Genomic DNA, 16181 nt, shown 5'->3' on the forward strand with positions numbered 1-16181 from the left:
TTTTCAACTGTCCTGTGGTTGCATATAAGTAGTTAGTGTTTCTGGGGTCTTTTTTCAATCTGTTATTTGTGTTTACAAATTACGTCTTCAGCATTGAAGGCTCTGCAGAAAGCCAGGAAGTGCTGATTTCTGCATACATTATGTTTCTCCCTCCCTGTGTTTTATTCTTATTGCTCCAGTCAGTGTGCTGAAGCATGACAAGAGCTCCAAGTCGGCAAACTTCCAAGATGTGGAGGATACGTCTGACAGATGTGTCTTGGAAGAGTCTGAGAGTCCAGGTGAGAGGCATTTAAAGACAACTACCAAGTATCAAGTGATAAATCTGACACAGCTTTTGGGTCTGTAAAAAAAGCAGATTGTAATGCTGTTTCCTTTTTAGCAGCTGCAATGTCAAATTAATGGTCACCTCCAGGGGTCACAGTGTGGAGCTGTTATCCTTTCCGCTTTCATCAGGAGTTCAGGTCTGAAAAAGGATAAAGGCTTTATGACCAAAAAGAAAGCTGACACTACTAGTTCATTATAATTACTTTTGGACTACACTGCTTACTTAATATATGTACAATGTCTGACCCTTTGAAGGTAGCGTGAGATTATGAAAAATTAGAAGTACTGTATATACTGCAGCTGAATGCAGCAGTGGACACTCAAACACCGTATCTCTGGAGGAAAGCAAATTGGTGGCATTAAATAGCTTGATTCTTTCCTTTAAATCAGCTCACAATCATTATTTCATTTTAATGACTCTTAACATTGATTCAGCTAAATACAGGAACATCCATAAAGTGCATCCTTTTTGGTAACCGAAAGATTTATCTTCATGTAGTTTCATTATCTTTCTCGTTATGGAACATCTACAAAATTTATTAAATGAATCCCAAAAGGAAACAATTAAATATAAATTGTATCGAGTCACAGCTGATTAAAAATATTCTGTGTGACTAAATACCAAGATCTTTTAAGCAAACTGTGAGCTTGACCCATATACACCACACACATAACCTGCACACAGTCCTTATTAGTGAAAGAGTTAAACATCTTTCTTCACTTGGTATTTTCCTTCCTGTTTTATCTGGTTTCTCTGTACCCTCCTGCATCTTTGTGTGCTGATCCGTGTATCATATTTTTGATTCATCGTCTCTGCGGCCTGTCAGCTTAGTTAAGAGATTTCCAAATCTTGCAGCCTGTGCTGACAGGGGGCAGCTGCCAACAGTCCCCTGATCCTTCCCCAAGGAACACTGCTGAGATTTAATTTTCAGTCAAAGGGTGCAGTCTGAAATCCATGTCAGGTCCCCTAAGTCATCTCAGAACCCGGATAGGACCCATGTCTGGGGGATTATATTTCAGCACACTCCACTCTTCCAAGATTCCTTGGGAGTTCAACTACTGTCATATACCTGATTTGAACTACATTCCCTTCTCATCTTTTCCAGAGAAATGAACACCAGTATATGTTACAATAATTGAAACCAATGAATTGTAAATCTCTATTCATTTTAAAACCACATAGACTTGGACTCAATGTTGTCCAGCAGAAACCAGCATGAGATTTAGAAAGAAATAGGTAATCTACTCAGAAAGGAGACAGGTTTGACAATCTGTGGTGTTTAGTATCTCCTTAAGAAACCATCTGTAGTCACTTCAACAACAATTATGGGCTGAATTATGGATTGTCCAAGATTTGATCAGTTTTGAAGTGAGAAAGGATTAAAGCAAGGTAGCACTACAGGGTTCAGGGGAGAATTAATGTACCTTAAAGATAACACTAATTTTAACCTTAAATTAATTCTCTCTGGCAAAGTGTGCCTGTTTGGATGGGAACATACATATCCAATTCCTCACTCTGCATATCTATATGAAGCAATGGAAAGAATAAAAGCCTTTCAGGAGGTGAATATTGACTGGCAAAAATTCATGTTGATAAAGCATCCAAACTTAAATACTGAGTTCCAGTCGGTCCATCTGACATCATTAAACTAGTAATAAACAATGAATTACTCTGGCTTTTGTTTCTGTCCATTCCTGCATTTTAAGACATCTTGTCTTATAGGTCTGAAAACCTCAGGAGATTTCACTACTGGTCTCACTGCTTTCCACTGAGAATTTGTGGCTTGGTTGTCATGGAGACATCGTATTTCTCCAAGAATTGCTCATATTGATCCGTGGACAGGCGTAAATGGCCAGGCGAATGTGAGGAGTAAAGGGGGTTGGGCAGTACTATAAAATGACCAGAGGTTATGGGTCGGAAATAAGCTCATAGCAAACACTTAGGTAAAGAGAAAGAAACAGTTTCATTTTGTTTCAGGATTTCGTTTTTGCACTTTATGCCATTGTCTTCTTTCACTATAGACTGAAAGAAACTTGTTAGTCACTTGTCATGTCAGATCTTTGGTGCTTGTCCTGACACAGCTGTCAGCCTTCCAGCTCTGTGCAGTTCAGGGACACACAACAAAGAGCTAGGAACATGAATTATTTATTGCTCCTTGTGCGGATGAAATTCTGTGATAAGAAATTAAGACACTTCTGACAGAAGTGCTTGTTTGAAAGGAAAGATTTGGTAACACAATACATTTACTTAAAGCTTACCATTTACTTTTAGTAGCAAACATTGAAACAATAATATGACATTCAGTTGGCTGTGATTTTCTCAGGTGCTTTACCTTTGAATCATGGAACCTGAGAGCGCTTGGGAGGTCAGCATTTCGTTGGTGTAACTTGTGACTTAAGAATCTTTCTTACACATATTCAAAGTCTGGGCAAACTTACAAACTTACAAGTTTTTATTAATAAATCTATAAAGAGTCTCTTGTGCTTCACTTAAAAGGTATTGTCATAGGTGCAAGAGTGATGTTAAGAAACATATTTATTTTATTATCTCTTCTGATGAGGAAAAGGTGAAAATATAAAAATATAACAATATATCTGGAAGGAATTCCAACAATTGCTAGAAAGAGTTCTTTATTACTGCTTCTAGATTCAGGAAGGCTGTAGAGCAGCCATTAACACATCTGTACACTGTGGTTTTTGGTGGTGAAAGGTGCAGTCTCTGTCATTGACATTAGAAGGAGTTTTATTTCCAAAGTGATCTTTGTTTTCAAAAATCACATGAAGCTTGCTCCGTTTTACTTTCCAATTTTCTTTGTCTGCACGCGTTCTCACTGCTCTGTGCATTGGTCTCCAGAAATTGTAGGAGGCAGATACTCAAATGAATCGCAGGAATCCATTTGACTACCCATGACACCAATCCAAGATTTACCTGTGATTTCTTATGTTTAATGTGTGATCTGAACTACTCTCAGATAGGTAATGAAACCCCTCAACCTGCACTTTTCTCTTGGATAATTCACAGTAAACACTTTTCACAAGTGATGGACACAGGTAAATATCAGACTGCAGTTTCTTGTCTAAGTGAAATGGATTTTAGTTTCTCCCTTCATGTGGCTACAGGCTGCCATTATCTGTGATAGTGGTTCCTGTCTATTTTAGGCCCCACACAGAGGAGATGCTGGGCTTCTCTCCCAGATGCCTAATAGTAGGTTTATCACTGCCATTTTTCCCCACATGCTGAGGACTACTCCTGTTTGACATGCAAAGCCTTGGCTTTTCAAATTTGTCTCTGCTCTGGCCTTGAACATAATAATCAGATAAGAATTGCAACAGTTTTCTGTAGAACTTGACTTTTAGTCATATCAATCTTCCCTAAAGAATTCACTATCCCTTAAAGTACTTCTTTCTTTAAATAAATATTCCCAGCAGTTTTCCATTTTACAATAAGAATTTTCCACATTTAAGGAAACTGAAAAAGAAGCTGAAAGTGAGTGTCCGTGGATGTGTTAGTTAGACTTCTAGGTCTGAGCTATTCACCTGAATTTTCTTGTAGAAACAGTGGTAGAAAATTTACATCCCAGATGAAGATCATCTTGTCCAAAGGGAGTTGCTTGAAATGGTTCCTGAGGGGGTTGAAAATGCTCTGAATTTTGTTAGAGGATTTTTTCTAGGAGGACTGTAGCAGGACTAAACACAGCTTGAGATGTCTTAGCTTTCATATCTGGGGCAGTCCCACTAAGGACAGTTCTGCAAGTGCAGCTCCTGTGGGAAAAAGGAATAGATTTGAGCTGAAGTCACAAGAAACCATGTAGACACAGATGCCTCTTCCCTCTTATTTTCCCCAAAAGACACATTGCAGTAGAGTAGGAAATAGACTATTACTTCACTTGGTAATAGAGGGAAAATGAGCCTCACTAATGGAAGATTGAATTGGAAGCTGTAGATGGAAAGTATAGTGTTTTCCATCTTTTGGATAGAAACCATGTAAATGGTAAAACCCATGTATGCTTATGGCCTGTAGTATCAAACAGTCTCTGCCTGGTCCCTTCTGCAGCTCATGATCTCTCCCATCCCTTCATTCCAAAACCATTGCACATAATAAATTTTCTGTCTTCAATCTTTCACTTTTCGGGACAGAATATAATCCTGGGTGCATAACAGATAATAGGGAAAATCCAAGCAGTTTTCACAGTCTTGCTTAATTGCTTATCCTATTTAGAGACCTTGGCACAAAAATGGGAAAGGTCTCTGACTGTCCCAGAAATAGTGTCTGAGAGGCAGAACTGCAGCAAATAGAAAAAAAATGTGTTATTAGTCATACTGTGCTTAAAAATATAGCACTAAAATATGTGACTATCTTGTTATCAAACAAGTTATAATTACTGCATCAAATATTCACTTACCAGCTCCAAGTTCCATCCACTGTAGAGTGTTTTTTAAATCAGCATTGTTGCTGATTTTATCTATGGCTGTTGATCAGAACACAGGCAGAATGTAAAAGTAAATATTCAGTAAATTTCCAGGTACAAAGCACCCTAGAAAGTAATGATTTTCTGTGTTTGCATGCTCATGAAAAGCAGAAGCCAGTAAATGAGGACTGACCTGTGGAGGCTGTTGCTGGTGAAGATGCTGGAGGAGGAAGAAGGTGCAATGTAGGGGCAGTCCATTGGTCACAGGCACTGCTGGTTCAGGGACTGTGTATGAAATGTCAGTGCCGAGGAATTATTCCAGAAAGAAGTTCTAGAATTTCCAGCATAGGAATGGATGAATTAATCATCATTTCACTGCAACAGATGTAGTATCGTATCCTATCAGTGTTCTGAGTTACTCGAATTATGGCTCGTATGTTTTGGTTTGATTTGTGATTTGTTTTTGTTTGCTTTTGGTTTTGGTTTTTTTTTAATAGTAAATTAAACTGTAGACTCAGAGGACTGCCTAATAGTCATCAAGAAAATGCCTCTCTGTGTCTATGATACAGATAGACAGAAAGATCACAGATAATATGATAAATTTACAAGATAGTCCTTAGATGGGAATAAAAGAATGTGTGCTGCTTTCCCAGTGTTCATATAGTCATGAGAGGTGTGCTGGTACCTGTTTGAGCAGTGTTTCTAATGCAAATAATATTTAAAATTCAGGTTGCAAATACTACCGTACCTCAAATGAAAAGAAATTATGAGGATAAAAATTGGTGATTGAAAGCTTTTCTGTGGAATTCTAAAATACCTTGACAGGATTAAAATAAAATATGACATTGCTGCTGTTTACAGCTATTGTAGGATTATTTCTGCTAAGAGAAAATATATATCATTTGACAATTTTGCATAGGAAATGTAAAACCCTATTAATTCAAAACAGAAATTATCTTTCTTCTGATCCACTGGAGCACTTTCCTTTAAAACGAAAGGAAGAAGCAGAAGTCTGTGCAGGAGAAGAGTTTTGAGGAATGCCATACATTCTATTGAGCTGTTTCAGGCTCCATATTGCTTCCTGTGGTATATGAAATATAATGTGAACAGTCTTCTGAAGGTTGATTTCTGCACCTTTTAACACTAATATGAGGGGGCTGAAAGTTTTTATTCCATTACAAAAATTATAGACTTTGTTACTCTATAAAAAGACTGTAAAATAACCTATATTTTAGTAACAAAGTTTCAGCTATTACCTCATATTGTAAAATCATTGAACCTCAAATTGTAAATCATTAAGAAATCATGCATTTCTTTTCCAGATGACATGAAGCAACATCCCTGGATATCTAAGGTGTGCTCCTGTAAGGTGTGCTAGAAGAAAAACACTGAGATGAAAGAATTGGAAGATGTAGAAGGACAACCAAGAAATAGGACATATATGGTGCGGTGGACATGAAATGGCTTTTTGTATTTATTATGGTATCTTTAACAATCCATTTTCAGAAAAAATACCTTCCATAAGATCAGCTTCTTTTGGCTGATTTATTGTCTTCAATTCACACTCCTGTTGCTAATAGATTTACATACATATTTACATAAATTTGAGTAGTTTTAATATAGAAAATATCAACTCTTCATTTTTGGATATCATTCATTTGTTCATGTAGTGATCTTTAGAACTTTGATTGCCATTAAACAATTATATCAATTTTAGTATTGTTTTACATACATAAAATTTAAATTTTTCTTCCTCTTTCCTTATGACTTTTCTTATCAATAGCATTTTAACACTGAGTGAAACCAAATGCCTTTCAAATAATCAGAAAATTTATTTTTACTGAAAATAGAAATTCACAGTTTGAATTAAACATGGAATGTTTAGAACTAAAAAACAAAGAGTATTCTGTGCACTTGTTATCAATTTCAATTGATATTATTCTGTGCATTTGTTATCAATTTCCCATTCTGAGACAATGGGAAATTGATAACAAATCTGGCCATGTCTAGGATGTAAATTTTCCTTTTCTCTAAAAACTGCCATTGCCATCATCTGTAGAAAGGTAGTACCAGTATGGAACTGGAGTAGCCCATTGGGGTCCTCTTCTGAAATTATATACTTCACTTAATATCAATTTGTGCTCGTTGGGAAAAGCAGCTATACCTTTTTTACTTGTGTGCTGTGGCTTCATTCTTGCATTTCTTGTGCTAGATATGTGGAATAATATCATTGATGCATTTATACTTGCACAACACAACTGAGAGCAGAACATGCCTTTAGCTAACATATATCCTCCTCTTAACTTTTGTGGCTGAATGAGAGTTGTAAACATCAAGGAGGTAAAAATAAAATTGTAAATATACCTACAGAACTTAGTAGCCCTACAGGAACCTTGCAGACAGTAGAACAAATTGCAAACAAAGGATGGACCCATCTCCCTCCTTTGCTCCTCTTCCATATGAACAACGACATCCAGTTGTTGCAGCAGTCTCTTCCATGGACATTAAAAAGTCTGTTCACAACAAGCATCACTGCTTTGCATCAGCATCTGCTCACTTGGGCCAGGATTACAACTCTTTTGAAAACTCTTTCATCTAGATATTTCAAAAATGCATGTGTTCAAGGAGGTCTCATAACTCAAGGAATTGGCAATGGCCATAACACCCACTACTGCTGTAGTAGCAATTACATTTGTGCAACATGATATTTGATTGCTTGTCTTTAATTCTGCAAAGCAGTGCACATCAGCAGCCTGCCGATAGAGCCAGCCCTCTGGAATGGTTTGTGCAGTGATGATCGGTGTTTGGCACATGCTTGTGCGTGCTTTCTGCTAATTATCATTACAGGATCAGTAAGGTAAGGCAGGAACTTTTTTATTAGGTACATTTATTTCCCAGTAAAGCAAATATATTCCCCTTGTCTTCTGGATGTCTTTCAAACAACCAACTTTATAATATGTGCTCGCAGTGAACTCACTCGGAAAAATCTTTTTGCAACAAAGTGGCAATTTCAGAGCTGAATACACAAACACAGATGAACTTCCTGCAATAGTTTCTTGAAAATCAAACTAAAGAAGCATTTTCTGTGAGTGTGGTCTGATGTATGACTGCATTCATGCTTATGGAGATGGAGTTTACAACAAAGTCCCAAGGCAATTTTCCATTGTGTTACTCTGAAGGACTCCTGTCAAAAGGAATGGTATGCTAATACTTTTGAATAGTTGTTTAAATTTTATATATAGGGTGGAAAATTCATGAATACTTAAACTCCTTGAGGAATTTGGTGTTTTGGTTTGTTTGGATTATTTTTCATACAGAATTCACAGGGTCCAGTGACCTGTACAGCCCAAGGTGTGGTTTCACAGTCAGACCCACTCCAGCCTCAGGCTTCTGTGTCTCCTCACTTATGTTTGCACTACTGCTTGTGTGCCCAGGCTGTGCCAAGGCAAGAACTGGCCTCAGTGCAAAGACCAGAGGAGGACCAAGCAATCCAGAGTGGAAGTGTGGGACAGTTCACACAGAAATGAGCATGAAATGGAAGTTTAGAGTGCTATGTGCGAGGTCTTACTTAAACATAGCCTTTTGGCTTTCAAATCCTATAAGCATTTTTTTACATTACACATATAATTCATTATATTATTTTTAAAAAAAGGACACTTATTGCTTTTAGTATAAGACAAAATCAAAACTTTTCAGCATCTCTTTTATTTGAGGAATTTTGAGTATTCCAAATGATTCATACTTGGTCTGACTGATCATACTGAATGGGCACTGATTTAGATTCCTGTATGGAAACCTCCCTAAAGTTTGAGCTGTTCATTTATGTCTCCAAATCCAAACATTATATTTTGAAATCTCTTGTGCCATTTACATGCTTTGAATTTATTCATTGTAATAAACTGCTTCCATTTTGGGGTTGTATTTTGTGGAGAAATGCCCTTCCCTAATCCAATGAAAGATGTTTTCAAAGTACATTGGCGTGGGACTTGATGAGATTCAGTGTTTGAAATAAAGAGATGATTTAACAAAAACACTATGCAATAGGACTACAAGCTCCAAACAGCAGCAGATTAACAAGGGAAATGGTTTTACAAGTCTGGCTGAGCTGAAGTGTTGAAAATTCAGAAAAGAAGGAGACAGTTCAGTGAGCAGCATTACCTTTGCCCAGGATTTTGCTCTTTTGAAAGAACAAGTTCTCTGAAGGCAGACAGGACAGTGAGCTCCAGCACAAATCCCAGAGTCATTGCCCCAGTGCTGAAGAGCATTGCATCCACATCCATGATGGGGCATCTGTGAAGATAAAGAACCCTTCTTGTATTGGAGATTTCTGCTGGATTTTGCAGGCCACACTTCTTGGAAGAGAAAAGGATGCAAAGGAAGTTCAAGGACTGTTCTTCCCCATTTTTCTTCCTCATTGAATATGTAGTCTGAACTGCTAGACAAAGCTGTTAGAATTACTGTTAGCATTTGAGTTGGGATATTGTTTGAATTCGTAGATCCCCAAACTGAAAATTCATCAATTTTACTTTTGGAGAAGTAGTTCAGAACTGGGATGCAACATAAAATTCACACAATAACCTGAGATTGTCTTCTTGGGGCCCATGGGAAGTTTGTTTTTCGAATGACACCTGCTGGAAGGTCTAAAGTGTGTCTGAGAGCTGTGCTGTGAGACAGAGGCACATCACAGCAAGAACACTTTCCCTGTCTTCTGATGGATGTGGCTGTGGTGGGTGAGTACAAACAGAGCTGCCAGGGTGAAGCAGTGTGAGTTCCTAAACAGTGTCAAAGATTCTGAAACTAAGCAAATGTCTGCAAAGTTTTTTTAGAGCAAACTGTGCATTTGACAAAATTTCTTAGTGGTACAAGTTCAATTACATTTTTGTTTTTCTTTCATGTAAGTCAAGGTTTAGCTTCAGAATACAGAGTTATGCTGACAGAATTTACATTGTGCCATGCAAATACAGCAATAAAACCTGGTTTTCTTCCTCTGCAGTACTCTCAATAAGACAGTTGTGAAAAATAGCCTTACTGAAGAAAGTAGTATATGTAAGTATATGTTGTTTCATTAAGTACATTGGTGCCTCCAGTTTTACATCAGCTGGCAGTTTTCTTTCATTTTATGTGGGGGGGGAGGGATTTGAAAAAATAATGCTCATCAGAAAAATATTAACAATATTCAAAAGTAGTAAAATAGTGATTATTTTCATTATTTATTCTTAAATTTATCTAAATAATGTATGATCTTTTTGATAATAAGGATGTAGGGAAATCATACATCCTACCCTAAATCACAGTGAATTTTCCACACAGAAACTCAGGGCAGTAAAAGATTCTGTTCAGTTTCAGAACTGTATTTTCTATCATCACACTGATATGCAGACTTACAGCTCTGACCAGTAAATGTAACATACAGGTTTTTGTTGTTTGTTTTGGTTTATAGTCTTCCTGCCATGTAGATGGCAGCAGCACTCAAGCCTTGAAATTCACTCCAGCTTTTTCTTGAGTTTGTTTGAAAAAAACATGTTTAGGAATATTATTGCTGAGACTGAACTGAAAGCCTGATTACTTTAAATATGGATATTAGTTTAGTAACATGTGCCTGTAAAGAAGCTTTTAACTTTGTAATATGAGTGTTTAAAAGACAGTAAGTCATATCAGTCTGTATTAACATAATTGCCGCTGTTATTTTTTTTTAACCTGTGTATTACATTTCTAGAATTCTTCCTACTGCACTAGGTTGCAAGACACACAGGATGTTTTTGAAAGTTCAAAAATTTATTTCCTTGCAGAATGAGCAGCAGCCCTGGCAGGAAAGCTGTTGACTGTGGACATCCTTGTCAAAGAAACAAAGAGGAAGGACAGATAAAGGTAGTGGGATACACAGTGTAGAATTTTGTGCTAGGGGTTCTACTAATTGGAGTGTTTTATAGAAAATCTGAATTATCTGGAAAAAAAACATTTTGAAGGTCCAAATATCTTTATCTTTGCATAGTGTAGAACTGTCTGCACTGACGTTTACTTTGGCTAAGTAGAGAGATTTTGAAAGAGAAGCAACAAAACTGAGACTCAGAATCAAAGTTGTCTAGTAGTCTTAGTCTCTGCAGTGTCAGCTGAAACCTCAGGGAGACTTTGTGGGACCATCTCCAGCCCCTCAGAGATAAAAGCAGGTGTTATATGTGTAACTGTGCACAGAGGGAAAATTAGCACAAGAAGGCATGATGATGTTAGTGCCTTGAACTGGAAAATACTGTTTAAATGCTGGGGGCAAACAGTAGTGCTACAGGGAGCTCTCATATGAAGCAGATCAGCACTAGCTCCCTCAATACTTCTAAACCAGTGGCAGCTGAAGAGGGAGATGAAATATCCCATGGACAGCACATCTCATTCCACAGGATCCTGTCTGAGAATGCACTGGATGGGGGTTTAAGCCACATTGACTCTGGGATCTGCTGAAGTAACTGGGAAAGTGGGCAGACTGTGGCATTGAGCCATCCTCATCCAGCTGCCACAGCTGCAGGTTTGGGCAGGTCTGTTCTAGCCCCCTGCAGAAGCTGGGAGAGAAATGGGAACTGATAACCCTCTATGCCTTCACTGTGTAGTGTGAAATAGAAACCCTTGGCACAGGGGATCATCCAGCTGTTTGTCAGGAAAACCAGCTGTTTGTCAGGCAATCTGCAGAGGCCAGGATTCCACATGGGAGGATCTGTCACAGCTTCACACTGCACTCAGTGGATGGGCTCTGACCAAATAGTCCTCTAATGTCTGTGACCAAAAACATGGTACAGATGTCATGACACATATCCTGGAGTGACAGCACTCCTTAACTACTGCTTCAGGCAAAGGATTTACAAAGGGAAAGCAGAAATTCTTGGCTGATAAAATGTGTGACAAGAGTAAAAGTAGATGAGTGATGAGAAAAGAGCAGCAACTGGACACATGTTGCATCAAAGCACTGGGGTAGGCAGCTTTTGTCTGTCCTACACTTGTTGAGTACAGTGCCTTGGACATCGGTAATGGGAAAAGCACTGCTCTTCTTAAATGTCTTCCAGACTAATGCATGCTGAGAGCAAATATGTTTTTGCTGCTTTTAGTATATAGTTTGAAGATTATATGGGTTTTCCTTCTCACTTCATAGCATCCATTAAATCAATCTTAGATTTCATTTCGTTGAGCAGATATTTGTCAAAAAGCTGCTTCAAGGTCTTCCAAATCCACCTTTTTTCTCCTATACTTTCAAAATTATGCCACTGCTTAAGTAATAAAAAATATCTTTTCACCTTCCCTCTACCTCACTGGTAATATACTCAGTGTAGTTATTGGAGTGTTCTATGCATTGCAACCAAGCATACATTTAGAATTCATATCAGTGCTGATTATTCATGACCTATAATGAAAATGTATTTTAAAAGCTCCTAGCAACTTGAAATAACTGTCACCATGTTTGTGTTATCTCTGTGTAGCACATTGGAATAGTTTTGTAAGGATATATAAAAGATGGTCATGGTATTTTGCAAGTTAATACAAAAGCAAAATTCTATAATAAAAATGTAAATGTTGGTAGATTTTTGTTAGCCCTGCCCAAACTTACTAGGTTTAAGCAGCAAAATCACCTGAGTAATACAAGATAGAAACTCTTAAAACTACCAAACAGGCTTTCCTTAGAGATATTTTTGCAGAATCACTTTGAAGTATAACTGCTCCTTAGGAATTTGAGATTTGCAGCAATAACATTTCAAGCTTTTTAAAGAAGGGGATGAACAATTGTAATGGATTAGATACTGAGTAAGTATCAGAGAAAACATCACAAGCAAAGACTTATTTCAGGCACTCTTTCTTATATTTGCTGCCTTGGTTATATGAAGTGACAGCCCAATGAATCACTGGGTGGTCTTTTGGTCTGACAATTTGGGTATTGTCCAAGCAATTAACAGGCAGGCAGCCAGTTGCAGCAGCCAGTGATTAAATTACAGAGGTTCTTTGGTGGTTTCCATAAAGAAATTTCTGGGAAGAGTTAGATGGATCTACCACCTACCATATGATGAGCATGTGTCCTAGTCTGTGTACATGTTTATTTGACAAAATACTTAAGAATATTGCTTCACCTGAAAAGAGTCAATATTTGAAAGACAGTCCATCCTTTTGGTTTCTCCTGTACTAACCCTGTGTGTGAGGAGAATTTATGATACTGTTGGAATAAACCTTAAGCTTTGTGTGGTTTTTTTTTTATATGAGATTTTAGAAATGTCTTTCCTCATATCTTGAATCATGTCTGACTAACTGCATAAGTACTTCACAGGTTTCATTCTAGATTTTTCATTTAAAAATGCCTTCTCTTATGTAAGTCCTTTAAGCACATATAATTGGTGTTAAATTTTTGCTTAGCCCATGGAACATGTAGCATCCTGTGTTATCCCCCTTAATCTATAAATGCTAATCTCTGTTCCTGCTATTTGGCTGGTTTTCCTTTGTGTGTGGGAAAAATCTATCACACTTTTTCCAGAATTTTGAGGTTTTTTTCTTCCTCCCATGGTGGTCAGTGGTTAAACTTCCACAGGGAGAGATTAAGGTAAAAGCAGCAAAAAGGAAAAATAAGAGGAAATAAACTCTATTATCAGCATGGTCAAATTATGATTACACTGGCCTCCAAGCTGCACTCTGATCCTTTATGATAATTCTGAGCAGTGCTCTGAAGGTGAGTGTAAATGTCAATACTCTAGGAAGACTTGAAATTTTTGTGAATTTGCATGGGATACATGGATCCATAACTACAATCCTGCAGGTACTGGGTTAGTACTCATGCTGATGGGAACACTGAGCTCTCATGTGGCATTTTTGATAGGGGTATGGGACTGTAAAAGGAATCTCAGCAACATTAAGTTTTCTTTAGCATTTAGTCTTTCTCCAGGGGGTAATTTTTCTGGATTAGATGGGAAAGTGCCCTTGCTGCTAGCAGGAAGGAGAGGAGGTTGTTCTGTACATTTTAATGCTTTTACAGCTTCTGTACTAAAAGACATTGAACACCTTCCTCAGAGATAGACTCAGCTTCCCTTCCACAAAGGTTTTGCCAAGGTTTTAATAAAAGGAATCCCCACTGTAGATTACTCCTATACTTATCCAGTAGTCACTCCTGGACCACATCCTCCAGCAGCTTTTATTCAGTCAAAGCTGCTTCCAAAAGGGCTCAGGGGCATCGCTCGGTCAGCAGCAATCAGTGGGTTAATACAGCTTCACTTCTGCCTCCCTCAGATGTTCAGGAGAAGATAATGAGGCAGGGAAAGAGCCTGCAGGTTAATGAGATACCCCAACTGGAAGACAGAAATCTGAGAGGAGAGACGAGGAAGCAGAAGAGGAAGGGGAAATGTGAGTTTCTTTATATTCAGGTGTTACTCACTTGAGAGAATTGCTGGGGCAGGATTGTTTTCCAGTACTATAAAGACCGTTTGATCTGTTAGTGCACTGCTGAAATTACTCATCTACCTGGCAAAAGCCGTCTGCCTTTTACACTCCTGTTAAAATCAATACTGAACTCCATTTGAAACTCTGTTATGCTAAAAAGAAGTGCCCCCCCCCCCAACTCTAAACAAAACACCGAAATTCAAAGGTGCTCATGTTAGGATAAACACTGGAATCCTTCTAACAAATTCTAATCAGTGCTTGGGTAAGCATTGTTAGAAACATCTGTCATGCATTTAAATAAATTCTGTTAATAAAATGAATGAGTAGAACTTAGACAAGTATAGAGAGGTAATACAGTAAAACAAATAGCCCTACTACAGGGAGCTGTTGTACTATGCTGTTTTGAATATCGTCATGAAAGCAGCTTACCTTTCAGCTGAATCTTTTCAATAATCCTGGGCTGTAAATGATGCAGCCATGTAAATAACTCTGACAGTTGCACTTTGACCATATAATATGAAAAATAGCTTGTTCTCTATAATCACATTGTCAAAAAATTCCTCCTTATCAGTATGCGACCTCCTGCTACAGACAAGCAGAATACAGAACAATCTGCACAGTCTGCAGTGTTCAAGATACTATTCTTGCTATTATTATCAGCAATGACTATTATCTCTAAATGCTCAACAGTAAATCCAGAGGAATAAATGGGAACATTTTTCCTAAGTGGTGTATAACAATACCTGACATTTATATAGCACCTTTCATCTGTAAGAATCCCAAAGTACTTTACAAAGTCTGCTGGGATCACTTCACCCACCACTGAAATGTAGCTAACTCTACAGTGAAATTCAACTTCTATTCCACACCACTGCCATTGCACAACGGTGTTTTTTAAAAAAGTGACAACTAAGTGAAATGCATTGAACTGTTCTTGTGAAAGCTATCATAAGGTCCTCTGTGGCAGTCCACGGCTAAAACTTTGCAGTGGTATCCAGAGAAAAACAAAGCAGATCCTCCTCTGCCCTCAGACACTTCCTTCCCAGCAAGAGCATTTCTATTCTCTTTCTGTTCTCAGACCTATCAGTTGAAATGCTACCAATGAATGAAATTCTACTAATGAAATCACACTAGTAAACCTGGGTATCTGGAGTTATTTTAGAAAGTAAGTAATAATGAAAATAAAATGCTTAAAATTTTATAGGATGAAAATGGGCGTAACTAATCCATAACTGTGCTTCTCTGACAGCCTTGGTCTATTGAGCCCAACACTGTGAAATTAAGTACTAATCTATTTTTCCTTATGAGGTATTTATGTTCTTTTCCATGGTTTCAGTACTGTAGCTATGTATTTATACCAGCTGGTATGACTCACTGTAAGTTAACTGTAGAAACAGGTGCTGTATCTGTGCTGGTAAATTAGAGTGAGGTAACATTCTCAGGTATGGAAAATTACAAAAATTGATAAAATGATGGAATGATGTCCATGCTCTTGACCTACAACAACTCCTGATGAGCATGCCTGATAGGAAGTGTTTGAACATGCCCCTGCTTTTCTGGGGGGTATAATAATTTTTCACTCAAACTTACTTTCAGTTCTCCTGATAGTTGGCTTTATTGCTGGAAAACTAACTGAGGAACATTGCTATTACAGAGATATATATACACAGGGTATGCACAGGAGATGAGATGCATGTAAAGCATAGTATTTGTACATTCCTGAATGTGATAAAAGTGGATTGGATCCTCTTCAAGAGATATACATGGTATGCAATATGAGTAATCTTGAAAGTGCTCTACCAATATTAATCAAATCACGGAGCTGAAAATACATGTTCTTGCTAGAGTTTCCTATTACATTTTCATCTCACAGAAGGATGGGAGCAAGCCCAGCCAGGAGATCTGAGCCCTGCTAAATTTTGGAGAGCTTAGCTCTTGCTGTTGATATAGATTTGATCTCTCCAACTCGAGTTTATGTCTGTAATATGTCACTTTAAAAAAATCCAGGTCCCATTTGGGTTCACTCCACTGCAGTGTTACTACTTTATCTTG

The 16181-nt window shown here is 37.8% G+C and overlaps 1 protein-coding gene across 15 annotated transcripts in view; it reads left to right on the forward strand.

Moving 5' to 3' along the window:
• WDR72 (WD repeat domain 72) overlaps window positions 1-16181 on the forward strand; it is a 337194-nt gene that overhangs the window by 93761 nt on the left and 227252 nt on the right. For 5 of the 15 annotated variants that reach the window (XM_064388822.1, XM_064388834.1, XM_064388836.1 and 2 more), the window contains 3 exons: window positions 180-278; window positions 6056-6177; window positions 7473-8017. In XM_064388822.1, the coding sequence (XP_064244892.1) occupies window positions 180-278; window positions 6056-6111 (155 nt within the window). In that variant the 3' untranslated portion in view covers window positions 6112-6177; window positions 7473-8017. Of the gene's footprint in view, window positions 1-179; window positions 279-6055; window positions 7438-7472; window positions 8018-9726; window positions 9780-10522; window positions 10602-13979; window positions 14094-16181 lie in introns of those variants that run through there. The other 10 variants (XM_064388824.1, XM_064388826.1, XM_064388823.1 and 7 more) reach the window with 10 other exon arrangements.

Source organism: Passer domesticus, chromosome 14 (genome assembly GCF_036417665.1).
Source record: "Passer domesticus isolate bPasDom1 chromosome 14, bPasDom1.hap1, whole genome shotgun sequence".
In the NCBI taxonomy this organism is placed as follows: Eukaryota; Metazoa; Chordata; class Aves; order Passeriformes; family Passeridae; genus Passer; species Passer domesticus.